Source organism: Sturnira hondurensis, unplaced genomic scaffold, assembly GCF_014824575.4.
Source record: "Sturnira hondurensis isolate 20B ecotype Veracruz unplaced genomic scaffold, ASM1482457v3 Scaffold0020237, whole genome shotgun sequence".
In the NCBI taxonomy this organism is placed as follows: Eukaryota; Metazoa; Chordata; class Mammalia; order Chiroptera; family Phyllostomidae; genus Sturnira; species Sturnira hondurensis.
The window spans coordinates 11072933-11099957 of record NW_028092868.1 but is presented as its reverse complement, the minus strand read 5'-3'; the positions used below and the strand labels follow the sequence as shown (position 1 = coordinate 11099957).

The 27025-nt window shown below is 42.8% G+C and overlaps 1 protein-coding gene across 6 annotated transcripts in view; it reads right to left on the bottom strand.

Moving 5' to 3' along the window:
• Positions 1–27025, bottom strand: part of LOC118975411 (nuclear body protein SP140-like protein) — a 138248-nt gene that overhangs the window by 39757 nt on the left and 71466 nt on the right. Inside the window, exons 10-17 of one of the 6 annotated variants that reach the window (XM_037029330.1) lie at positions 23533–23637; positions 21577–21719; positions 20389–20424; positions 13871–13986; positions 13080–13185; positions 12697–12774; positions 12351–12482; positions 11427–11591 (exon numbers count right to left, since the gene is read on the bottom strand). The exons of the other annotated variants lie outside the window; for them this stretch is intronic. Of the exons in view, the coding sequence (XP_036885225.1) occupies positions 11514–11591; positions 12351–12482; positions 12697–12774; positions 13080–13185; positions 13871–13986; positions 20389–20424; positions 21577–21719; positions 23533–23637 (794 nt within the window). The 3' untranslated portion in view covers positions 11427–11513. Of the gene's footprint in view, positions 1–11426; positions 11592–12350; positions 12483–12696; positions 12775–13079; positions 13186–13870; positions 13987–20388; positions 20425–21576; positions 21720–23532; positions 23638–27025 lie in introns of those variants that run through there. 6 annotated transcript variants of the gene reach the window in all.

Here is a 27025-nt window from a genome sequence, read left to right as displayed (position 1 = left end):
ACTGTGTTCATGGATTGGAAAAATTAACATCATGAAAATGTCCATACTACCCAAAGCAATTGGTAGATTCAATGCAATAGTGATTAAAGTACCAATGGCATATTTCACAGATATGGAACAAACACTTCAAAAGTTTATATGGAATCATAAACAACCCCAAATAGCTGCAGAAATTTTGAGAAAAAAAACAACAAAGTAGAAGGGATCACAATATCTGGTATCAAACTGTATTACAATTCCTCTGTGATCAAAACAGCCTGGTACTGGCATAAGAACTGATGCATAAACCAATGGAACAGAATACAGAGTCCAGAAATAAACCCAAGTCTCTGTGATAAATTCATATTTGACAAAGGGGACAGAAGCAAAAATGGAGTAAAAATAGCCTCTTCAACAAATGGAATTGGGAGATCTGGACAGCTACATACAAGAAAATAAAACTGGATCACCAACTTACACCACAAACAAACATATATTCAAGGTGGATTTTAAAAACTTAAATATAAGTTGTGATACCATGAAAGTCCTAGGGGAAAACATTGGCACAAAAATCTCAGACATTCCATGCAGCAATATTTTCACTGATATGTCCCCTATAGCAAAGGACATAAAGAAAAGTACAAACAAATGGGACCTCATTAAATTAAAAAGCTTCTTCATGGCTAAAGAAAACAGCATTAAAATAAAAAGAGAAATACTGTATGGGAAAACATATTTGCCAATGATACCTCGGACAAGGGTTTGATTTCCAAAATATATAAAGAACTTACATGACTCCACTCCAGAATACAAATAACCCAATAAAAAAAATGGGCAAAACACTTCAACAGACACTTCCCCAAGGAGGACATACAGAGGGCCCAGAGACATATGAGAAGATGCTCAACATCACTACCCATTAGAGAGATGCAAATTAAAACACAATTGGATACCACTCCACACCCTTGAGAAAGACCATCATAAACAAAGCAACAAACAACTAGTGTTGGAGAGGATGTGGAGAAAAAGGAACCCTAGTGCACTGTTAGTGGGATTGCAGACTGGTGCAACCACTGTGTAAAACAGTATGGAATTTCCTCAGAAAATTAAGAATGGAACTGTTTTTTGACCCTGACATTCCACTGCTGGAGTTATATCCTAAGAACTAAGGAATACCAATCCAAAAGAACCTACGCACCCCAATGTTCATAGCAACACAATTTACACTAGCCAAACACTAGTAGCAACCTAAGTGCCCATCAGTAAATGAATGGATCAAAAGACCATGGTACATTTACACAATGGAATACTATACAGCAGAAAGAAAGAAGGAGCTCCCACCCTTCGTAGACAGCATGAATGGAACTGGAGAGCACTATGCTAAGTGAAATAAGACAGGTGGTGAGGGACAAATACCGTATGATCTTACCTTTAACTAGAACTTAATCAACAAAACAAACAAGCAAGCAAAATATAACCAGAGACTTTGAAATTAAGAACAATGTGGCATAACTGGAGGGGAGTTGGGAAGGAATAATGGAGGAATGGGGGAAGGGCTTATAGAAACAACTATAAAGGACACAGGGACAAAACTATGAGGGGCCTGGAAGCAAGGGAGGGAGGTGGGGATGGCTGGGGTGTGGGGAGTAGAGGGGGGTATAAATGCAGACAACTGTAATTGAACAACAATAAAATAATTTTTAAAATAAATAAATAAAATCCATAAGCATGTCCTTGCATGAGGATGAAGAAAAAAGAAAAAGAAAAATTAGTAAGATGAGCTTCTGCTGGGTACTCTTGTTCTCTGCTCCTGGCCTCCATGGTTCAAGGAACCCAACAAGGTCTGACACGGGTGGCACCAGCCTTGCACCTTATCCTCTCACACTCTTTCCCCTGTGCCCAGGCAGCCTCCAGACTAGGCCACCACTATGCTTGGTGTTGGCATAAATGTGCCAGCTTTTCCCTGAGTTTGCTTACAGTCACCAAATCACCACATGAATGAGAGGTGAATAGCAGTTGGCTGGGTGGGAAATCCAGTGTCCAGCCTCTTGGACGGACAGTCTTACACTGGGGCTGCCCTAGCCAAAGGGCATGGGACACTTTAGTGGGGAGACAGAAAGCTGGCACAAACCTGAATCTGGGAACAGCAGTGGTTTCTGTGAGATTGGGTGGGCGCTGTGCATAAAGAGAATGGTTTCAATTCAGAAAACAAGGACATATGAGGCCAAGTTAGGACCCAGACAAGACCATCTTCAGAAGCAAGTGGACACCCCTAACAGTCCTGCTGGACTGATGTGAAGGACAGAAGAAAGTGCTTGGGGCATTTTCCCGGGTGTGCAAGGAGCACTGAAAACAGGGACCATTCCCTGTTTTCAGGGAAGTTCCCTGAACTACGGGGCCTGGAAACATGGAAAGGAGGAGAGTCAGTGACTGAGGAGGAACCCAGGGTAGAGGACTTGGGGAGGAGACGGGCTTCCTTAGCTTCCCCAGGAGCTGCTTCCAATCAGACACCAGTAGTGGGCTGAGTCTCCAGCCTTGGAGACCCTCTGGGACAGAGGCTTGTCCCTGAGATGAGGAAGGGAACCCAGGCTCGAGAATTCACAGGCAGGAGGAAGAAAGCAGTGGCAACAGCAGCAACTGGGCCAGAGGATGGAGACCTGCTGCACCCCTGTGGATGCAGGAATGAAGAGGGAGGGGCGCCTGGACCTAGGTGGAAACACTGAGGCCCTACCTCAATGTCCCCTTCTAGGAGGTGGCCATCAACCAGCAGGGCTCCTTGTCTTCCTAACCTCCCTTCTTTCTGGGGACACTCTAAAGCTGGGAGTTCTGTGAAAGGTGAGTTTGCTCCCTGGCAGGTCTCCCTGGGCCTCCCATGCTGGAGAGGCCAGGGCTCTGTGCTCCTCAGAGCTCAAGTGCACAGGGACAGCAGCAGGCTCTGGGGTAGTGTGTGTGCAAGCTGTTGATTGGAGCAGTCAGAGGACTTGTGGATAAGTCCACTTCTGGGGTTCAGATTTGGCGATTATTTTTGGCACATATCTTAGCCATGTCCCTTGATCCAGATTTTACCAGGAAGAATGCTGGTATTTTGAGGTTTCTCTCTGACCTTCTCCTTACTGGGATTACCCTCTTGCCCCCCAGAAAGACTGGTTGCTTGACTTTGCTGATCAGGAAGAAGGTGGACTTTCTACCAAAGTGCTGACCACCCCACAAGCCTGTGGCTCTCAGAGTCTGGTGAGAGTACACTAGCAACATCACACGTTGGCTCCTTGTGAGATTTGACTTCCTTGAAGAACTGCCCTCTTTTGGTTTACTTTCTTGATTTTCAAGCTTTATTCTCTCAGTGTTACCCAGGGTTTCCAGCTGTTTTCTGTAAGAGGATGGCTCATTAGGATGGAACTCACTCCTACAAATCGGAAGCAGAAAGTTTTGTCCTTGCAAGTAAGCAGCAGGTCAGCTGTGCCCATTCCCATGCTCAGGCCTGTTCTGCCTTCTGGAGATGCCAGTGGGTCCAGGGCCCCAGAGCCGCTGTCCACCAAGCAGGAGAGATGCTGCTGTGCAGAGCATCAGAGGCACATGCTTGTTAGGAGGGACAACAGCCAGGCTAGATGCACTTTGTATTTCTGTGTTCACAGGAGCAGAAACACACAGCTATTTAGAATGGTCTCCTTTATAAGCAAAATAAGACAGCAAACAATAAATCTGGTGAAAAAACATGGTTTATTCTAGAATTCAGTTGGAGTTGATACTTTACAAACCACCCATAATGATGAGACAGATAAGTTGTTGCTGAGAAGCCTAAGAATATGTGTTCTTTGCTAAAGGAGGAGATTGAATAACGGTTATCAAATTTGGTTTTAGTTTGAAGGATTTATTTATACAGCTGTCTCTTTCCAGGGCTTTCAGGCCGCAGCCTTCTCTCTGCCTGCTTCTGCTCTCACTCCCTGTGGATGTGGCCAGAGAAAGAAAACACCTGAGGGTGTGTGTAAGTGACACTTTGGCCTGTTAGGAAACATAGACACAGAGCTCAGCCCCTGCACTCTGACATGGGCCTTTGGCAAGACTTGCAGAGACATATCCCCACCCAGTTTACACAGAGACAATCAGAGAATACCAGGTCCCCTCCTCTCAGACAGAAGGTGCTTCTCTCCAGCAAAGCAGAGCAGCATGTGAGCTGACACTCAGAGGAGCCCCTCTGGGAGGTTTGGGTGGTGGGTCATTACCAAGAGCCCCAGGACCTCAGGAGCTCCAGGTCCTGCAGCCACACACGCACCCAGGTAAGACCAGAGCTGAGCTCCCCAGCATCTCAGCAAACAGCCCACATCTGAGACTAGGTAAATGGGACAGACAAGTATTGCAACTTAGTGACCTTTCTTGTTCTTGGCTATCCAGTGGGGGCGAGGTGGGCACTCTCCCTTCTAGCATGATGACCACTTAGCCTTTATCTCCACAGCACAGGGCAGTGGGAACACAGTCAACCTGCTCCATTGAAAAAGCTCCAGGATCTGTAGCTCCTCCAACTGGCCTGGGACTGTCCCATTTCTCCTCTTAGACAGCATGGACCACCTGTGGGGGCCTCTGGGTGGGTGTCACCAGTCGGTCATGTTTTCTCTGGCCATCCAGCCTCCTATCCCCAGTTTTTTGGGGTGGACAACTTATATTCTTTGTGTGAGGTATGAAGGGGCCGTTAATGTAGACGCTGGTCCCTCAGCAAGCCTGGCCAGCCAGGTTGTTTCGGGACATTGGGCTCTGAAGTGAACTTTGTTAGGAGGTTAAGAAACAGTTGGAAAACACTTGATCAGTGGTCTGCAAGTATTAGCTCCCTTTTTATAGATTGTCTTTTCACTTGGTTGATTATTTTTTGTTGTGGTTCAGAAGTTTTTTAGTTTGATGTCATCCCAATTGATTATTTTTGCTTCTGTTGCTTGTGCTTTTGGTGTCACGTAAAATCACTGTAGGGACCAACATCAAAAACCTTTCCCCTAATTTTCTCCTAGGAGTTTTACGGTTTCAGGTCTTACATTTACATCTTTAATCCATTTTGAGTTAATTTACCTTAGTAGTGTAAGATGGAGTCCAATTCCATTCTTTTTCATATGACTACCTCCTTTTTCTCACATCATTTATTGAAGAGGCTGTCCTATCCCCATTGAAATATTCTGGCTCCTTGACAAATATTAGTTAACTGCATATACATGAATTAATTTCTGGGCTCTCAATTCATTTGCATTTGTCTACATGTTGTTCTAATGCCAGTACCATACTATTTTGATTACTATAGCTTTGTAATGTAGTTTGAATCAGGAAATGTGATGTCTACAGCTTTGCTTGGCATTCTCAAAATCCCTTTGACTATTCAAGCTCTTTTGTGGCTCATAAGAATTTCAAGATCTTTTTTATTACTGTAAAATTATCCATTGGAATCATGATATGGATTACATGTCTATGTATTTGTGAATTTCCCAACTTTCCTCTTGTTCTGCTTTCTAGTTTTATAATACCGTGGTTGGAAAAGACTCAATATATTTTTTATCTTCTTGAGTGTGTTAAGACTTACTTGTTACCTAACATATAATTTATCCCAGAAAATGTTTGTGTCTCCTTGAGGAAAATGTGTATTTTGTTACTGTTGGATGAAATTTTCTGTATATATCTCTTAGGTTCATTTGGGTTGTAATGTTGTTCATAGCTGCTGTTCTCTTATTAATTCTCAATGATCTAGCCACTGTTGACAGTGGGGTATTAAACTTCTCCACTATTATTCATTCTTTTCTTATTGTTTTTGTACAGATGTTGTTCCTGGCTTTCTTTCTTACTGTCTTCTTTTGTGATTTGCTCATTTGTGGCAGTATACTTTGTTTCACATATCATAACCTTTTGAGTGTGTACTACAGGTTTTTCCTTTGTGGTTAACATGACGCTTAATAAAATATCATGTATTTGTAATTTGTATTTTAAGCTGATAACAATTTGAATTTAATAACACAGAGAAACTTTATAGTTTTACTTCTCCCCACTCATATTTAAGATTACAGGGGTCAGAATTACATTTTTTATCCTCAAGTGAGGATGTGCCAATTGACACAAGGAGGGGCAGAGACAGAGAGAGAGATATGGTTCAGAAACAATGATGTGAGAGAGAAAAAAATCTGTAGCCTCTGTATGCATCCTGACTGGAACCTAACCTGCAACTTTTTCAGTTCATGGCATGACATTCCAGCCAACTGAGTCACACAAATCAAGGCTACATCTTCTTAATATTGTGTACCCAGTAATTAATTATTATAATTACCAATATTTTCAATACAGTTGCTTAACTTTTAAAGTATAGTTGTAGTGGATTATGTAATACCATTACAATATCAGAGAATCTGACTTCAACTGTATATTCACAATCACAAGGAGTTTTATTCACTAATATGTTTTTATGATGTTAATTAACATCCTTTTCTTTTAGTTTGAAGGAAGCCCTTTAACTTTCTTATAAGACAGGTCTACTGGTGATGAATGCCTTCGGCAACAGTTTGTTTGGGAAAGTCTACTTCTCCTCTATTTCCTAAAGACAAGTTTGCTGGTTACTCTATTTAGTTGATATAATACCTTTCAGTATATTGAATATATCATTCCTCTCTCTCCTTCCTGAAAAGTTTCTGTTAAGAAATCCACTACTGTTCTTATGTGGGGGTTTCCTATCATTTTTGTCTTGCTACTTTTAAAATTCTCTCTTTATCTTGGGCTTAGGAAAATTTACTTGAAAGTGTGTCTGGGCTCCCCTGTTCAGTTTCTACTTATTGCGTCCATTGGGCTTCATGGAGCCAAAAGTCCATTTTACTCCATGCATGGTAAATTTTTCACCATTATTGTTTTAAATAGACTATATTCCTTTTACTCTTCTCCTTCTGGGATTCCCATAATGCTAATATAGTCTTTTTATTAATATCTTGTAAGTCCTATAGGCATTTGTCACTGTTTTGCCTCTTTGGTTTAGTCCTCTGACTGCGTAATTTTTTAAAGATTTTATTTATCTTTAGAGGGGAAGGGAAGAAGGCAAGACATATCAATGTATGGTTGCCTCTGGTGAGTGCCCTGCTGGGAACTGGCCTGCAACCCAGGCATGTGCCCTGACTGGGAATTGAACCGTGATCGTGGGATTCGCAGGCCTGCGCTCAATCCACTGAGCTACACCAGCCAGGGCAGACTGCATAATTTTGAATTACCTTTCTTCTAGTTCCTTGAATCTTTCTCCTGCTTGACTGAGTCTGCTGTTAAAGCTTACTATTAAGTACTTCAGTGCGTTTAATGTATGCTTCAATCTAGGATTTTTGGTGGGTTTTTTTTGTAATTTCTTTTTTTCATTGTTAAACTCATTTTTTTCATTTAGTTAACTGTCTGTGGGATCTTGTACTTCACTGAACTTCTTTAAGAGAATTATTCTAAATTCTTTGTCAGACAGTTTATAGATTTCCATATTTTAGGGTAGTTATTACATTTTATTAGTTTTCTTTTGTAGTGCCACGTTTGCTCAAATCTTCACGATCCTTGATTCTTGTGTTGGTATCAGTGCATATAAGTAAACAGTTTCCTCTTCCAAACTTTACAGACTTGCTTCCTCAGGAAAATGGTTTCATTGGTCAGCTCGGTTTGGAACACAGGACAGTGGAGATGATAATATCCATAGGGAGATGAATGTTACCAGGGACTTTGCTGGGAAGGCCATCGCCTGTGCTCTGAGGGTGGTGGCTGGAAGCTGGCTGAGCTGTGTTTTGGTGGGTCTGCTGAGTGGGTGGGCTCCCTGATCAAGTCAGGCTGCTAGCTGTGCTGTGAGAATAGATGGGCTTAGCAAGCACCTATAGTTGGGTGACGTTTCAGGCTCTGTTTCATGGTGGTGCCTTGACTCTGAAAATGGTCAGAATTACAAGCTAGGCTCTACAATGGCTCCTGTGTGAGTGGACTTTCAGACTATGTTTTCTAGCTGGATGGTGTCTTTGGCAGGATTTCATGTTTGACTGAGGCAACAAGAAGAGCTTCATAGTCATAGTGGGCATTGGAATGTGATCTGAGATCTGGTTAGCACAATGGTTGTTTCCTGAAATTGGCCAGGTTAGAGGGTGGGCTACAAAATAATTACCATAACTTGCTAGCTGTGCTCTGCTGTTGGATGTGATTATTGGCAAGATTCTCTAGTTGGGAGGAGCCTCCAGCTGCATCCCGCAGTTGGGTGGGGATAGAGACTGTTGCACAGTTGGGCAGCATCGCTGTCCTGGCCCCCTCATTGGATGGGTTACAAACTATGCTCTATGATTGTGTGGGCTCATTGACTAGCTCCATGAATGGGTAAGGCCACAGTCTGTGTTAGTCAATTGGACAGGGTCATAGTCTGGGCTGTCTTGCTAGATAGAATTGCAGACCTGGCTCCATGTATCAGCTGAAGCCTAGGCTTGTTGTCAGGACTGCCAGGGTTCCCTGACAAAGCCTTCAAAATGGCCAGGGCTAGAACTGTACTCAACAGTTGAGTGGGCCTGAAAATTTGCTTCTCTGGTTGGCCAGGGTAGTAGAATGGGCTCTAGGGCTGGTATGGTGTGACTAGGGACCCAATTCAGGTAAAACGGCCAACTGAGCTCTCTGGTCAGATGGTATGAGTAGCTCTGATCTTCAGAAGAGCAGACCACTAGTTGGGCTCCCTCTTTAGGGACTACTACAAGCAGGATGCAGTCCACCCAGGCCTGAGTTCTGGGTGCTAAAGGGCTCCCCTTTGCTAACATTTCTATTAGTCATGTAGTAGCCAGATATTACCTAGCTTTTTGCCTAAGCCAGACTGCTGAATCACATGGAGATGTAATGGGGATCACAACCCTTGCATCCTTAAAATCTTTGCAGGTGGCACCAACCTATGCCATTCCCTCCTTCTCCAGGAGTACAATATTGCCTTCAACTTACTCTTTTCACCAAAGAAAACTTCAGTTTCAGAGCCTTCCACCTGCCCTTCCCTAGGACAGTTGTTATTTTCTAGGTTAAGGAATGATAGGGTAAAAAACCAGGTTGGCCAACTGCTACGTGTGTCCTTATTACACATTGAAAATCTTGGGAGATGACTGCTGGGTGGTTCCATGGATTGAGTGGACTCACTGTTTGATGGACATTACCTTATTTTTATAAATGGTCTCTAACAGGGGCCATTATGATGTTTTGGGTTCCTATATATCAACTGAGATATTATATGAAAAACTCTTAATATTTCTGTGTATATTCTTTGTCATGCATTTGGTTACTTGAATAATTGGCCATGGGTCTCCTTTGTGGAGAACTCAGGGAATTATGACTGTGTACAATCTGCATACTCCTTTCTTATAAGAACTGACCTCATTTCCATCCACAGATTATGGGGCAAGTATTGGCTGAGGTCTGGAAAGGAGGCTAGGAATGCTGACTTTTCATTGAGGTAGCACCTAAGCCATCTAACCATCTACTTTTAGTCTCTTTCGATGATTTATATGTAGCAATGTCCTGTTGGCTGCTACTCTTGCCTGTAAGAACACCATCTTCTACTAGCTATTTCCTTAGACGTCTATGAACTTGGATCCCTTGTTGTCATTCTAAGCTTGCTGCTCATTACAGAGATTATTTATCTTTCTCTGAAAGTTAAATGCTGCCACATAGATTCATTTATTCTGGAATCCTATCATATCCTTTGCTACTAGGGAATCCAACTCTATATCATTCTTACACTATTCCAAACTGCAGAGGACAGTCCCACCTGAGCATCGCAAGGATGCAGGTGCCCTCTCAACAGTGCATTCCTTATGCCTGTTAAGGTGGTGTCTGTGAGGCCTCCTGAGGGCATGGTCATCTGATGGATGGGTTTTCCAGCTGTAGAATTAGAGCCATGCCATCTTCCTAAGGCTTTATCACCCTATTTTTTTCTGTCATCTCTGCCAGGTCTGGCATTTTTTTCCTCCCACTTTACCTAGGTGCACTGTGCTTTGCAGCAAGCCCCTAAGAACTACCCAGGAACATACCAGACTCATAAACTTTGGACCTTGCCAAGATAATTAAACTCTGTGGCCAGGACAGTGTATCTGTGTCAGTAGCAACCCTCCCAACCAGTGTTACATTCTAACATTGTTTTTCCAGGACCCACTCCCACACACAACCTCTTAGCACCTGTTGGTACATGTGGACAGTTCTGCAGCTCTACTGGAGTAACCATGTCTGCAACAGGCAGGCTCATCTAGCATATTTCTAGTTTGATTATGATGAGAGAACTCTGCATATTCTTCGTTTGGACAAGATGAGGGTAGGAACGGGGTCTGCCTACCAACAGAGACTGGAGACCCATTTGCAGGCCTGTGGGTTCAGAAGGATCTAGAATTCAGAGTTCCCAGGTACCTCTACCTGGAAAGCCCCATTCTGAGTTTCAGGGCTTAATGCTTGCTTTATCAGGGTCTTGACTTTGACTCAACAGTCTTCTCTGAAGTTCTGTCATTCTTAAAATTAGGGACTGTCTCAGGCCTTCCTTACTGTCTGCCTTCCAGTTGCAGGTGATTAATAATATATTTAAGCAGGCCATATACTCCTTTTAATACACTGGTGAACTTAAAAATAGCCACCAAACTATACAGTTCCTATTATTACTATTCCCTCTTTTGTGAATGCTAGACAATTGTAACAGGTAGTGTACCTGTTCCCCTATATCTCATTTAGGCAAGTATTTTTGCAACTACACCTCTTGAGCACCCCAGGTACTATCAATACTCTGCCTTTAATCATCTGGCGAGACAGTGATGAAGCTCAGAACTCCGTGCCTAGAGCTGGCTTGCTAAGACCATTATGTTAAGACGGGTTCCCTAAAAGCAAAGCCTGAGATAAAGTCTCTTGAATATATGATTTATTGTGAGAATTCTCTCAGGAAGAAGAGGGTAAGGGAAGCAGGATACCATGGAGGGGAAAGCTACGCAAGGATGTGGTCACGGCTGGACAATAGCTCTAGCCTCAGTCACTGGGGGGGCAGGGACTCAATCACTGCATATGGTTGGTTCAACCTTGGGGATGGGAACCAACCCTCAGGTCAAAGAGATGTAACGTTCAGGTGATTATGGAACTGTTTGCCCAAAGCAATACCCTGGGAAGAGGTGGCATCAAAGCCAACCTGCATAACAGCAGGTGGATAAGAAATCTGCCTGATGGTGAAAGACAAAAACCTTATGATCTCACCTTTCACTAGAACCTAACCAACAAAATGAACAAGCAAGCAAAATATAACCAAAGACACTGAAATTGAGAACAGGCTGACAGTGCCCAGAGGGAGAGGGGAGGAGATAATGGGGGAAAAGGGTGAAGGGTTTAGAGGAACAACTATAAAGGACACATGGACAATAACAAGGCAGGGTGGAAACAGGGGAAGGAAGTGCGGGGGGGGGGGGGGGCTAGTTTGGTGGGTAGGGGTGGGGGAGGAGGAAGAAAACTGTGGTTGAATAACAATAGCCTGACAGCAGGAGTTTTCAGAGCACGAACAATATCAACTACGTCAGTGCACTGTTCTAATTTGTTCCCTGAATAGCAAATTGTTTTTTGAAATTCTTCTTAAAATCATCCTTAGTTAATTCTGCGTCGTTGCACTGGGAAGAAAAACAAAGATAATAACACTTATTAGCAGTGTCCTTAGATACCTTGCAATTAACAATGATCAGGACTCTTAACCAGGTTAAGTCTAAAACCACATGCAGCTAAGAGTAACTTGTTTCTCAAGAACACAATTACTTCTTGTTGACTAGACAGAAATGGGAAATCACTACTACACTGGAGGACTCTTACTCCTTACACTGGAGGTTTGGGTTGTCTCTTCCAGTGAGAGTTAGAAAAGAAATCTAAGATCTTAGTAAAAATCCAGTATCACAGATGTCTATGTACAACCAGTAACATTCCTTTCACCTTGTCACTTCTGTCCCCCTCTTGTGTCCCCTGTTGAGTATATAGTCCATTCACATGCAAAGGACTCTGCAGTTTGGGATTGCTGAGAGTTCTGACTGAGTGCATTTGGGGAGAGGCAAGAACAGCAACATGACTTTAGGACACAATCGTCTCCTTAGGTTTAAAGCATGGAGGGAGAGACTGTTCTCAATGGGCACCTGACACATTTTCAGAGGGGAATGAGATCTCAGGGACCTGGGGTACTGGTTACAGGAACACCTTCCGACTCACTGTTACTCTCCCTCATGAGCTTAAATCCTGAATTTAAAAACTTACTTCCTGAATGAACCCTTGCTTATACAGCCTTTCATGAGATGAGAGAAACTCTAAAATTTCCCAGCACCAGGAAATGAAGGCAGAGTGACTTCATGGAGGGAAAATCAAGTGGAAGCAGGGGAGCCACTTACACTGGGGATAGTAAAGAATTCGTCCATGGCCTGCACAAAACTTTTCACAGAGCGGTAGTCTCCCCTAATTAGACCGTCCTTGATTTTGTCCAACTTCCTAAGTTTCTCTAGGCATCGAGAAGCCTCTTCAACCTGGTGAGAAATATATCAGTAAGAGAGTCACTGTCAAAGTGCAATGACTGCCTTCTGTGGATTCCCCTCAAACCCAGCAGAAATCCAAGGTGAAGATAAAGGCAGCTCGTGCTCCCCCTTCCTGGGGCTTCTGATCACAAATCCCACAAGTGCCCGTGTCAAGGTCAGATAACATCATGGTGGCCTGTATTCATGGTTTGTTGTTGTTACTCACATAATTTTCGTGTGGAATATTTGGGAAAACTTTGCTCTCTAAAGGGATGTAGACAATTAAGAGGAGGAATGCACATTTCTGCAAAAGAAAGAGGGAGTTAATTAAAAACACCTTGGAGAGAAAGAGCCCATAGGCAAGCCTGTCAGACACATACATGCCTACGCCTGTCTTCTGGAAGTTTCTCCAAACTCGTATTGCTCTTGGACACTAAGAGCTAATGGCTGAGTATTTTTCTGCAAACAGGTCTGATGAGTCTGCAGAGTGGTTGAGGCACATCAGAAAACCAGGCACCGTTTGGCATCCACCCCCTCATCCTGTAACTGATTGACTTCTTCTTACACGTGAGGAGAAAGGAGAATGCTTAGGCTTCAAGTCCAACTTACCAACTTCTCTTCAGACCCCATAAGCTTCACCAGGACCTCAGATTCCCTGAAATGTTGGTGACTTGGAGGATTTCTTGTTGCGCAGAATATACACTTCCAACCATTCCTGAGGTGTCAGATATAAATGAGCAAGGACTAGAAACAGCTGCTGTCACTATGGCTACCACTATTCTCCTTTCATGAATGGTCAGTAGGCAGACCAGGGGATGAAAAGGACACCTCCCAGGGTATCCACAATTTTTATGTGATGACCCTCCTCCCATAGAGGGTAGCCACAGAGGGGGAGTGGGTGGAGGGCGGTGTCAGGGTGAGTGGTGGTCTCTCCTTTCCCCATCTGAGCTGCTGTGAGAACCAGGAACCCTACCCACCATGCCAGAGTGTTCGAGACTGCCCTAACTCCTGGAGGCTTGAGGCCTCCATTAGCCTGTTGGGAACACTGCAAAATGAGGAAACCAGACCATGTATCCTTCCTTTTCTAAATAAACACAAAACACAAAGACCTGGCATTTCCACTTCTATAAAAAGGAGTCTGTGCTGGGAAAGTTCTGGAAAGGACAGTATCATTATGAAGGCAAAGGACCCAGCCATTGGCCTCAGCCTCCCAGAGGAGAAAGAACATTTCCCTCCTGCTGCCAGAGTCTTTCAACAGCTCCCAGGATCATACTGCTGACCCCTGTACGCCCAGCCCCGCTCTGTCCCCGTCACACCACAAGGAACAATCCTGCAGGGAGAGTGAGCATTGCAGGAAGAAGGGTCTATAAAATGAGAACAGGGGCCTGCATCTCACAAACCTTTTAGTCTCCACAGGTAGGAGGTGACAGCTCTCATGAAAGACTTTGTGACAAACACCACAGCCAAGGAGCCTTCCTCCATCCTGGCAGATCACACATTTGTCTGAGTTTTCCACCTAGAAGATAAAACAATGACCACATCCCATGAGCTTCTGGCAACCAGCACTGTGGGAATCTAGGCCCCATGGCCTTTGTTTGAGCCTTCAGGGACTCCTCTGTGTTTCACTGAGCTGTGGAGGGAGAACACAGAATGGGGGTTTCAGAAGAAGGATTCTTGTTCTGCCATGAAGTTCAAGAGGACCCTTGTGACCAGACTGGAGAAGTTTTTTCCTGTTAAACCAGAGATCCTAACGCAGAAGCACAGGCAACAAAGCAAGAGGACGATTTCATAGGAATCTGAATCATCTTATTAACTTGCAGATAGAACAAGGTTCTGAAACAAAGTGTGAAATCCATTCGCTTACACCACAGTGACTAACATTACTGTTGGAAATGTGGTCTGTTGAGAAACTAATAAGATGGAATAAACTTATGAGAAATCACTGCATCCTATGTTCTTGGCTATAGGCTTCTCATTAGTTGAATGGCCTGTTAGGGCTTCCTGGACTGTAGATTCAGTGTGCAGAGGGACCAGGGCCTATGACACTGCCTTTGGGTTAGAAAGACCATGACACAGCTGGCGAGGTAGTGCCTGGAAGGATGGAGGACTTTGGCTCTGGCGGCCTGAGGAAGATGCCTCGTGACTCAGCTTGGCATGTATGGTTTGGAGGCTCCATCTCTGCATGGCCAGGGAGTGGCAATTGCATTGTTGTATAAACAATGTGAAGGTCCCCTTCCCCACACCAATGCACCCAACTAAAACTGTACTGCTACCTGTCTCAATGTGCAGCCTTAAACTACATTTAATTTTATTTGGAGAAGATAAAATTTGACAGTATTTGCATCCAAGTCTTGTAGCACAACTCCTACCCATGAAACCCAAATAAGTATATAGAGCAGATATGAAGATACACTGTGTTATATACAAACACGTCTATTTATAACAAAAAACTGGCCTGTGACTGAGCCCTTTGTTAATGAAGAAAAAACAGTGTAAGGACTAATATTAAAGCTCACTGTCAGGTGGTGCCGTGACAGCTGGTAACACTGAGATGGTCTTAGAGGGCCTGTCTGCATGGGCCTCTGCCCACCCTGCTCTCCTGGACAAGGTCCCACAGCTAGATAATGTTCCTTGCCAAGGGACTACCACTGACCTGCCCATCTTAGAATATCAGGTTTCAGTTCTCTGTCAGCTGTGGAATTTTTCACACAGACCAGCCACAGCCTCCTATGGAAAAATGGGATCCCCCTCACCCTCCCAGCCCCTGGTTGTCTATTCAGTTACCTAGGGCAACCTCGGTGAGGCCTGTGGGGCTGGCTCTGCCCTTCTTCCTCAGTCTGGGAGTAGATGTGACTAATAACACCAGTCAATCCACCTGTGCAGTGATAGATGCCATTCCTTCCCATCCCTCAAATGTCTGGTGGGCATCCCACCCTCATCACTAGGGTGAACAGGTGGTGATTACAACAAAACAAAAACCATTTTCTTGTATGTTTTTTAAAATGAAAGTCAGTATTTACATATGAGTGAGGAACAATCAGGAACTATATCAGCCCCTTTTGCTTTCCTGGTTCTGCCTTCTTAGAAAATCCAGGTAGTCTGAGAACCACTTGAGAGTTGTTCTATCCCAGACAGAAACATCCTGTCTATCCCCTCCATCCTGACCATCTGAGGTGACACAAATGAGATTGGCTTGGGGACTGGCCCCTTCATTGATGAGTGCTGGGTGGGAGGGGAGTGGGCTGTTGAGGAGCAAGAGGAGGCAGAAATGACAGCGTCCACCTTTCTCTACTGTGACCCCTTCTGCTTTCTCCAAAAACGTGTGGTCTGTGCCATCTCTCCTGGGATTACACGCTCAGCCACACTGCTGTATCACTTTCCCTTCCTGTCCTTCTCATCTTCCAACATTTAGACAGAATCCCTCAGGCTTCCATCTTTGACCATTAAATCTGTCCCAGATGGTCAAATCGCTCTCAAAGCTGCAGTTCCATCACTCCGTCTCTAGCTCCCAGTTGTCTAGCCTGCCTCCTGCCTTCATGCACATCCCTGTTCTCACGCAGTGTCTCCTCCTGGACTCTTGAATCATTACCCCAAACTCATGCATTCAAAACTTAATTTGTTCTCCTATCCCCACACCCACTACATGTTCTTTCTTCATGCTTCCATTTCATAAAACTATACCTTCCCCAGCAAACCTGAGAATCCAGCCTGGATCTATACACTTTTTCTTATTGCAAAGTAAACTATCCCCACTCCTTCTCACAGTAATTTTTCAGCTTCCAGTGTTGGTTCCATTGTCTCTGTAGGGTCCATGGCAAACAGGGAGGCTGAGACCCTAATGAACTGAACCACCCTGATAAGTAAAGGAAAGTGGTCTGTTTTTCAAAGTCTGCATTATATTTCAGATAACAATATACAGAGAACACACAGGTTCTTCTTGAAGCCAATGAGCAGAGTAAGAGTAATTTGGTACACAGCTATGTTATTTCTCTTAATGTAGAAAGTAATAAAAATAAAAGGCCGCTAAGATTTATTTTGTCTCCTGCCTTCATGCACAAACCTGTTCTCAGGGATGGCATGGGATTTGGGGTAGATAGTCTAACCTTGGGGGAATCAGGATTCTGGCCATTTTTTTTTATTTAAAAAATATCTTTATATGAGAAAGTGCAAGTACAAAGGATGTTGGGAACCACCTTGCCTGATTTCAGAAGCTCTAATCCCACCCCTAACCCCTGCCCATGGCTAAGGCTGAGTGAGTGGCCTTTGGACCACAAGCCACTAAGGAGACAAAGCTTATCTCCCTGGCAGGAGCTCTGCTTCTGCTCCTTTTTCTTCACCCTGCCTGGCCCCTAAGGCTTGATTGGTTAGCCAATTATGGGTAAGTCTGCCCAAGGGAGGACCAACCTAAGACAGGCACAATAATGGGGAAGCCCCAGGGAAGGACTTGGGGGGCTACAGCAAAAAGGGGTGATGGACCCTCGCCCCTCAGCTTTGACATAGCCTAAGTTGTCATTCTGTATGCGAGAAGTCTCCTAATCTCTGGGCTGCCTTACTTGCCCTGACTGACTTAAACCTGAAACAATGACAGAGGGTGGTGCAGCCCTGTGCTGGAAAGGGCGAGTTCCCCAGGTGATCAGGCTGAAGAAAGAACATATAAAATTCTCTGAAACCTGCTTTGCTAAGAATGATCTCAATTAAATGATAAGGGTCCAAGCAAGAAATGCGTGTCTCCCAAAGTTTTGTAGCCCTTCAGCTAACAGACCCTGACTCAGAATAAGCCCTCATTGTTCTTTGTATGCTATTTATTGTTTAATCCTTACTGCCTACAGTGATTAATGAACTTTACCTACTATATTCCTGTGTAAACTGAACCCAATAAAAACTTGTCAAAGCAAGGGTTGGCACGCTCTTCTCTGGGGAGAGTAGCTGAACCATCCCTTTTCCTCCTCCACAGGACTCAGTAGTCTGTGTGAATTTGTCTCATATCTCATCCATAAGGCCACGGACACTGTGGGTTGGTCCACGCGTCACCAAATGACATCTCGTCAAGAGCTGCCATTCAGTGTTCTGGGAGAATCCTGAATCACATGCGCAGTGGGGACTGAGACTGCTCCAGCATGGGAGCCTGGGGACAGTCTCCTTCTCCTCACTGTAGGTTCTCACAGTCCCTCTTACTCTCCAGAAAGTGGCGACCCTCTTCCCAGAAGAACAAGGAAATAACAGACATAACCAGTGCATAAGAATCTTGCATCCCCAATCTTTTAATCAAGACCAGACTCTTATTTCTTTGGCTCATTGTTTCTTAGCCCATCTGCACATTTGAATTGTCAGAGGAGAGCATATAAAGTAATAATGTCCTGGTTCCAGTGTCTGAGATTCTGATCAATTGATAAGGGTGGAGCTTAGGCATTGGCATTCTCCTTAAGTCATAAAATGAGTAGCTTATGTATGAAAATCACCTGGAGACTGTTTAACAATTGTAATTTTCAAGTCATAATTCAAAAAATGTTGGTTAAACCAACAGTTTGTCTAGAGTGGGATTCAGGCAATGTCATTTTCCAAATGTCTTCAGGTGATTGCAGTACAGCCTAAGTTGAGATTTAGACTGAGCCAGAGTGGTTACTGATGCATGAGGATCTTATAAGTCAGTGTTGAATTGGCCTGTACTATCTATCCTATGAATCATTATTATTAACAGGAGTAAGGGTACTCTTTTTGGAACAGTTGCTTTCTCCTACCCACAGATTGGTGATTACTGGCAGTATGACAGGATCCTCTGGGTCACCATCTCTTATTCAGGGTCCTGGGAACCATGAACATGTCCCAGAGAAGAAATCCACCACCACCCACAGCTCTTTTAAGCCACCACCCAAATGATAAAATGAATGTAAGATCCTCCATACTCCACTTCTTCTTCCAGAGGGTCACGCCCCTCTCCATTCATCCACATCCCAAGATGGCACCTGGCTGACTTTTCATAGGAAACTGACCTCTGCACACTACACTCGCAGTGCTTTTGTACCTTCAGTAGAATGACTTTGCCTCCTTCCCTTCAGGCAGCCTCACCTTCTATCTCACCCAAGGCAGAGAGGTCACAGACTAGTGCGATCCACTGTTAAGTGACCTGAGAAATGGTTATGTCACTGCCTGTCTCTTGGGTATTCTAGAATCCCTCTTCCCCAGTAGTTATTGTTACATAATAGGTAATTGAAGTTGAAACAATCCTCAAGCTCAGGGATATTATTTCAATTTCTTCATGGACATTGGGCATTTCTGTGCACTCAGTAACTGTATGTTGAATGAGTAAATAAATGAGTATTGTTTCACTTAGGAAAAGAGAACATTTGTTATCTTTTTAGTAAACATTAGCATATAATAAATAATTGTTCTGGCTGAGTATTTCAGATTACACGACAACACACAGCAGCTGTCACCAGAAAGTATCAGTGGCTCTCATCTGATGACAGGAAGCTATTGTGTGGTGCCAAAATTGACAATGAAATTTCCAAGAACCAAGGGCTCCATCATCAAGAGAAAATCTAGGAGATACAGAGGACCCACCAATGTAGTAATGTATCCTGAGATCTGCCAGTTTGAGTCACTTTGGTTCTTGATCAAAGGACAGAAAGTATATGAAAAAATTGAACCTGGTGCTACAAAGTGTTGCACCAGAGATAAAGATAGAACCTGTGTGTTGGAAGTTGCTAGCTCTTTCAGGTAATCCAGATAAAGTAATTCTATATCCACGGAGAATGGTAGAGACTTTAAAGTAGTCACTGACTAGATCCAACAGTAATTTTTCTTTACTAAACCCAGTGGATGAAATGTCCCAAGGTCTGGGTGTTTGAAAGACCCAGAACATCATATAATGTAAAGTCCTGGACCTCACATTCCCAGTTTCAGATAAAGTCCCAGTGGCCAGCTCTGTGTAAGCTAATGTAGAATTCTGTGAATGTTTTGGTGGCCATTTCTACCTAAAGAGCACAAGAAGGCACCTTGCACCTTCCCCTCCTTCTGAAGTTCTCCTCCATGCCAGATGTTGTGAAAATTACCACTTTGTCCTCAATCTACACTGCATGTTACATATTTTTATTGCCTCCATGGTCTTCTTCCCCAGAGGGACAAACCACCTTCACAGATAGAAAGGAGGCCTGCTCATCCCCTGATGGGGAGCCAAAGGGGGCATCAGAATAACAATTTCCAGGTCAGCCCTTCACACCGGCTACATCCACCTCCCAAGAGTTCCCTCCCCAACAGCAACACCTTCATGAAAAATTTGCCAATCATTTCTGCTTGAGAAAGAATTTTGTATGTCTCTTTGTTCATTTTATTGAAGGATGAAAGAGTATGTAGGTAATCAGAGAAGAAATGTGCTCTCCTATCTCATGAAGCAGTATATGGTTTCATATCTGTCCCAAGATAGATGATATACTAGATGGGTTCATCTGGAAGATGGGGAGCAAACTTTTTCTTCATTAGATTTCATTAAAGTTAGGAAATAGTAACCTTTATCGAAAAGTCTAGGATGGACTTGAAGATGACCCTATGACCTTGTTAAGAAAGGATTTTATGTATTCCATAATCATGTTTGCTTTTACAGCTTTGACAACTTTAAACAGTTACATGTATAGCTAAAACTCAGTTATACGAGATCTATTTTATTGGCTCCATATCATCCCATCTGAAACAGTTTACAATTCAAGATAACCTTGCATACAACCTGATGTTCAATGGAGCAACACTGAGGGCATGCCAAATACACACACATGCATACATACATACATAGGCACATAAATAAAATAAAGGCACAGGAGAGGAGAAAAAAGCAAAGTTAATTATGCAACTGAGAAACTATAAAAATGATGCACAACATATAAAATTAGTTATGTAATGAGAACTTATATAAAGTAATAATTACCTTTTTTGCATTGGGAGGTGGATGGATATATTTAAGCTGAAAGATAAACAGATCCAAGTTGATGCTTAGCCTGTGTTTAAGTTTTGTGAGACTGGCATTCCAACCTCTTTATAAATATTTCTACACAAATGTCCAACTGTCATCTCAAAGCCCAGCTGTCTAACTAAGGAACCATCTCCCTCTCCTCACCTGTTTTTCTACATCCACCCACAGAACCCAGAAACACATCTTTAGAATACTTTTCCTTGCTCATGTGCTTTTTCAGAAGTTTTCAGAGGTTTTCCTTCACAATCTTTTTGGCACCTCTCACCCTCTCTCCATTCCCACCAGTGCCACTCAGACCTGCCTCCTCACATCAGGTCTATTCAACCAACACACATGTCCCACACCTACAATGTGTCAGGTACCTGGACAATGTTGGGCACATAAAGGACAACTCCTAGGGGGGTCTACAGAGACAAAGGGAATGCATGGAAGGATAAGAATAAGACAGTATGAGAAGGGCCTCACTTGAGAGTTCAGGGGGCCCAGGGAGGGGTGACCAGGGCAGGTCAGTCAGGGAACATTCAGACGGGAGTGACATGGAAGCTGAGCCTTGCAGGTTAACTATACATTTCTTGGGCTGAAAGACAGTGAAGTCGGTTCAAGTCCCCACATTGTCTGAGATACCGTTTTAAATATGTCATATCAAACCTCAGGAGAATCCCTGGTTCTGCACTGTCCATGTTATGAGTTTAAACTCCTAGCCTGACATTAAATCTCTCCACCAACAACACCAAATGATGGATTATGCTGTATCTCACATAATCTGTCTATCTAAACTCAGATCATGTCAATTGTGGTTCTGGTGTTTACACCCCTCTTTCTCTGGAGTGTGTTCTGCCCACTTGTTTGATTGTAGACAGTCTTCTTTCTTTCAGTGCCTAAAGTTGTCTGCAAGCACCTGGGTCAGAATGGCCTTTCCCTGCTCCAAGCCCCTTCATACATACCAACAGAGCCCCTTTGACAAATGGATGGGTTCCCTTGTACTGAGGTGTGAGTGTGGGGCACCTCTTCCTGGAAAAAGGATAAAGTCTGGGTCCTCAAGGCTCCAGCCACAACTCAGCATATATTGGGTGAGCAAATAATGACCTCATCTTTGACCACAACAAAAAAAAGTCACACCTTCTGCCCCCATCACTGAAATACCTCTATCAGAAGTTTTAGGGTTTTTCCACCACAGGTCAGGCTGTTCCTCCAGTTATTCGCTTTTTCATAGCCTCCTCTGATTTCAAATTCCCTGGGGGTGAGCCAGGTTCCATCTTCAGTTCTTATGCACTTCCTCGTGGCTCCTGTAAGATCAGGTACATTGATCCTGACACCTCTTTGTCCTCAGAGCTCAAAGGTTGGCTTCCCACCACTTTGGGTCTGACATGACCCATCTGGGTTCAAGATCAATAGGAGGAGCTTCTGACCTCCCCTTTCATGTTTCAGGACACCTTACCCCAGCCTGTAAATTCCCTCCAAGAAGATTTGCTGCTTTAAATTAAAATCACAGTAGGGGCCCTGCAGCTCACAATGGCAGTAAGGCAACATCCATGTTCTATGTTACAGCAATTTTCTCTGAGTTTACTGTCATCATTGAGCAGATATTTTTCCATCCTTGAAATCATAGGTAGCTGATACTAAAATAGTTGTGAAATATTAATCAGTAGAAAATTTAACTGATATGTAAAAGATACCCATATACTTAACAACATAATCATTAGATAAAAGGAAATTAAACCACAATCGAATTCTTCTAAGCACTAGGGTGGCCACTACAAAAAGACAGACAATAACAAGTGTTGGTGAGAATGCAGAGAAATTGGATCCCTCAGGTTTTGCTGGTGAGAATTAAACTGGTGCAATATTTTAAAAAATAGTCTTTTTTTTTCTCAATAAGATAAACATAGAATTACCATATAATTCTGCAATTCCACTCCAGGGTATATACTAAAAAGCATCTTAAAAATATGTTCACAAAAAAAAACTTTGCATAAAACGGTATTATTCATGATAGCTAAAGAATCCCTAACTGAAGTATAAATGCAATATTGTATATCCATAATAGGTTCACATATGACAAAAAGAATGACATATAAGACATGACACTGTATGTATGAACCTTGAGAACTTCATGCTAAGTGAAGGAACCAGTGACAGAAAGGCAGATGTTATGTGAGTCAGTTGAGATAAAATGCTTAAATAGGCTGATGCATACATAGAACATAGGTTAATCATTGCTTAGTGTGGGCGATGAGCTGCGGTGGGAATGGGCACTGACTGCTGAGTGGCATTTGGTTTCCTTTAGTGGGGACTAAATGTTCTAAAATTAAATTGTGATGATGGTTTCATAATCTTGTGAATGGACAAAATAAAAAAACCCAGTGAATTTATACTCTAAATGGTGATTTATACATATGTGAGTTATATCACAGGGAAGCTGTTTAAAAAATAGTTATGATACAAATATTTATTTATATTAGTGTTCTCATAATCATATTAAAAATAATCTGATGTGAAGTTCATCATACATACAATAAGTAAAAAGTTTCATAATGTGAAAATCACAAAATATTTTATATTCATATGTAAACAAAATCTCAAAGTCATGGCAGAAGGCAGGGTTGTAATTATTTTCCATTTCTTAGATGGGACGTTTCAGGCTCAGGAAGGCCCCAGTCTTCACACTGTCACTCTCAGCAGAGCTGAGGCTGGGATCAGGTTTTCTGATTCTAAATTCTGTGGTCCCCTCACTACGTTTAATACCCAGTCTGGGTGGTGATTACCCAGATGGGACACAGGATGTGAACATGGAGGCCGGGGGCCTCTTCCCTGTTATATCTGATTCAAAGTAAAATGTGCAGCATCTCCACCCAGAGACTGACATTCCTGCACTTGTCTTTGGGCATCCTCAGAGGCACTGCCACATGGGGGTGAACACTTAATATGCACCGCTGCTTAACGTGCAAAAACATCATCTTAGGGTCCCCTTCCTTCTTCTTTCGAGCCACAGTGGAGCCTCAATTCCTTGAGTGACAGGAAATTCCCATGGGCAATTCAATGACTTCATGTGATTCCTTCACAGAGGGGTTGCCAATTAAAGTGAACCTTAAAACCTACCTCGTTCCAATTTCCTCTTAATTAACAGCCCCTTCTTCTCTTTACACCTCACAGGAAGTATTTCATCTTCAAAATTTACGGGCACATCTGCCTGCTGTCCTGTTTCTGAAAGACAAGAAACTTCATTCTGTCTCATTTTACAATTGCACATGTAAAACTTCCTGTCATGTAGTTGTTGTTTCTATAAAGTCATAGAGCTACTTGGGGAACTTTGTTCCACAAATCTGCAGTTTCAGCCTTTCTTTCAGTGACATTTCTTTCATTGACATTGTGGTTTCAGATACACAACCACAGAATGTCTACCTTGATTTCACCTCTCAGACCCCCACAATCAGAATGTTTTAGAAGAGATACCAGGAGTCAGTATAACTGTCTTTGCTTCTCACGCAGTCAGCCCCCTGACACTTATGTGACAGTGACACATACAGCTGCTGTCTTGGCAGAAGGGAGCTCTGCAGCCAGGCTATTTCCCTGAAGGTAGGTCACTGGAAACAAAGTCAGAGGCTGTATATGCCTCTCTCTATTTGAGCTCTGATTCAGCAGCAGAGAGGATAATGATGGGGTGACCTAATGGAGACTGTGTCACCTCTGTTTGTGTTCACTGTTTTGCATCATTTCTCCCCCACATCAGCCTTCTCCAAAGCTGAAAGAGGAGCCCAGGAAATTCTAGACAATCTGCAAATTGCATGGCTGGCTGGACCATACCATTTGCAGTCTGCCAATGGTATGCCCTTTATCAGAAGCCACACCCAATTCTCTGATCATCTAACTTTGTGACCTTGTCTCCTCCTGTTCACGCCCTTCTCTGTTAGGGCTCTTTGGGCACTGAAGGCAGCTGTCCTCAAGGAAGGCAGGAATGGGGAGCAGCCCCTTCCTGCATTGTGACCAAGTCAAAAGTGGTGGGGGGTCACTGTTCTTATAAAGACCAACTCTGACAATTCTGGATTCTGTTCTGACCCTTGCTGGGAATGATGCCTCATACTTTGCCCAACCAGCCTAGATAGAGGGTGCAGTTTTCCAAGTTCCCAGGTGATTCTGATTTGATTTTGATTTCATTTTTTGGAAATGCCTTTGCCAGGCTTGTATCTGATTCTTGTTGAAGAAAAGTCTGAATGACAATAGGAGATTATTAGCAAGAAAGAGGAAATCGCGGCCATTAAAATAGTACACACAGGTTTCGTAACAGTGAAGGAAGAGCAAAGATCCAGGCACCTGAGGAGGAAACACCTAGGAAGGCATGGGAGGTGGAGAGGTATTAATGACATTTGTCTTCCATAGCTGCCCTGAGTCTTCTTTCTAAAAGGAAACCACCTTGTCCAGGTTTTCTACCACTTGGATGCTGAGTCTGCCACTCAACGTCGGATACAAGGAATCAGGGGCTGGTATCCGTATCTGCACAACCCATGCAGAATATCTCTGGACAATGTCCCCACACTGATTCTCGGTCATTCAGTGGTGGGGTGTGGTGGTGACAACTGCCATCTGAACATCATGGCCAAAGAGGTCAGATTGGAGAGACTGTCCTGTCCCCACCTCTTTCCAAACCCCATCAGCAATGAATGGAACTGAGTACTGTAAGGGGGGACAAGGGCCCACCTTAGCCCTGGCTGCTCTATTCCCTTAGGAACCTCAACAACTGTAAATGCCTCTGTTTCAGGGCCACCATGTGTGTCCTTGGGATTGTACCTCTTGTGTGGAAACCAGGCCTTCGTTTTCCTCTCATGCACACACAATGACTTGCACTGTAAGGAGGGATTATGGGAGGGTTAAAAGAATTACAGTTTAGGAAACTTATTAAATACTGAAGCAGGCCAATGGAATGAATTTGGTCCTAGCCCCCAGTGGTCCCAGTAATTATCGTGGCTGGCGGAGTGGTGTCCTCACGGGGAGACTGCCAGGATCTGTTGTGCCCGGGGAGTTGGTTGGAAGGCAATTCTCCACGACTTGCCACGTGCCCCAGAGTATCTTTTCAAGGAGGTGTGAATAACAGGCAGTTCTGGAAGCCAGAGTTGATGTAGCCCTCCAGGTCAGAAGGCGAATTTGTTTTCTGACCTGTATACAACAGAGAATGTCTCCCTCCTTAGATATATCCCAGGATAATAGTCTCCCTCCTCTCCTCGGAGGAGGTTTTTTTTTTAAGTTCCAGGGTGATGCTCACATTCTGTCTCTTGATAAAGATTTGGGTTGTACAGGTAAGTACCTTAAACAGAATCGATAGAATGATATACTTAATACTTGTACAACTCATTGTAAATTTTATCTCAGAAAACAAAGAAAATAAATACAAATATTGAAGTCTAGTTAATACAACATACATACTAAAGTGTTTGGAAGGAAGTGTACTACTGTTTGCTACTTATAAATGTTTCAATTTTGAGAATGGTTTTTAATAAATAGAGAAATGGATAAATGGAGAGAACTGTGATAGAGCAAGAACAGTACATGTTAATTGTGAATCTATGTTTACTGTTAATTTTCCCAACTTTTTGGTAATTTTAAAATCTTCATAATTCAATAGTTGGATAGAGAGGTTTTGGCAAGGAAAAAAACTTATTAACTAAAAAGTGACCATTAAAATACAAAAGAATATTTGTCAGCTACACAATAGATTTTAGAAGATAATGCAGTAATCAGTATGTTGAGGAGACAGAAATGTTCACCTAGAATATTTAATCTTGATAAAAAATTATTTCGAGATAAAGGTCAATTTGCACCTACCACCCTCGGCAGTGTTACCACCTAGACACCCTCACCAAAAGAATGAACACTTTTTTCAGGTAGACCAAAGGTGACACTGAACAAAGAAACAACGATGAGTACACAGAATGGTGAAAGATTCGTGGAAGTAAATAGTGACTACAAAATGATAGTAGTTTCAAAATTTACAAATAAAATGATGAATAACAAAATGTAAAACTACAATAGCTTACAGATAAAGATGGGGTGTTTAATTAGAGGAAATCCATGCTAACTCCTTGACATTCTTTGAGATTAAGGCATGTTTAAAAAGATTACAGAAATTTTGTCTCCAATTTCCACACCAAAAGAGAAAAAAATGGAATGTAGAATTCTATCTCAATCAACAGATAACATACAAGAGACACAAAAATACACAAAAGGTGTGATTAGCAAGAATATAGATATATTAGCCCACATATGTCAGGGATCATAATTAAAGCAACAAATAAAACTTATCTATTAAAAGATTAGGATTTTCAGAGAAGATTACAAAAAGCTGTGTCATTATGAGAGGCATGAAATAAAACTGTATAAGAAGGTTTAATGAATAGGTAAGAGAACAGAAAGCATAAGTTAATGTAACAAAATTAGCCCTCTGAAAAAAGAAATTTGAAGGCAAAAAGCATTAATAAGGATGAAGAATAGCACTCTGTAACTATGAAAGAACACATCCAGTAAATGATTATAATCATTAATAGTGTCAAAGTACTTAAAGTCAAACAACAGTACAAGAAAGAATTGGCAAATATTCAAT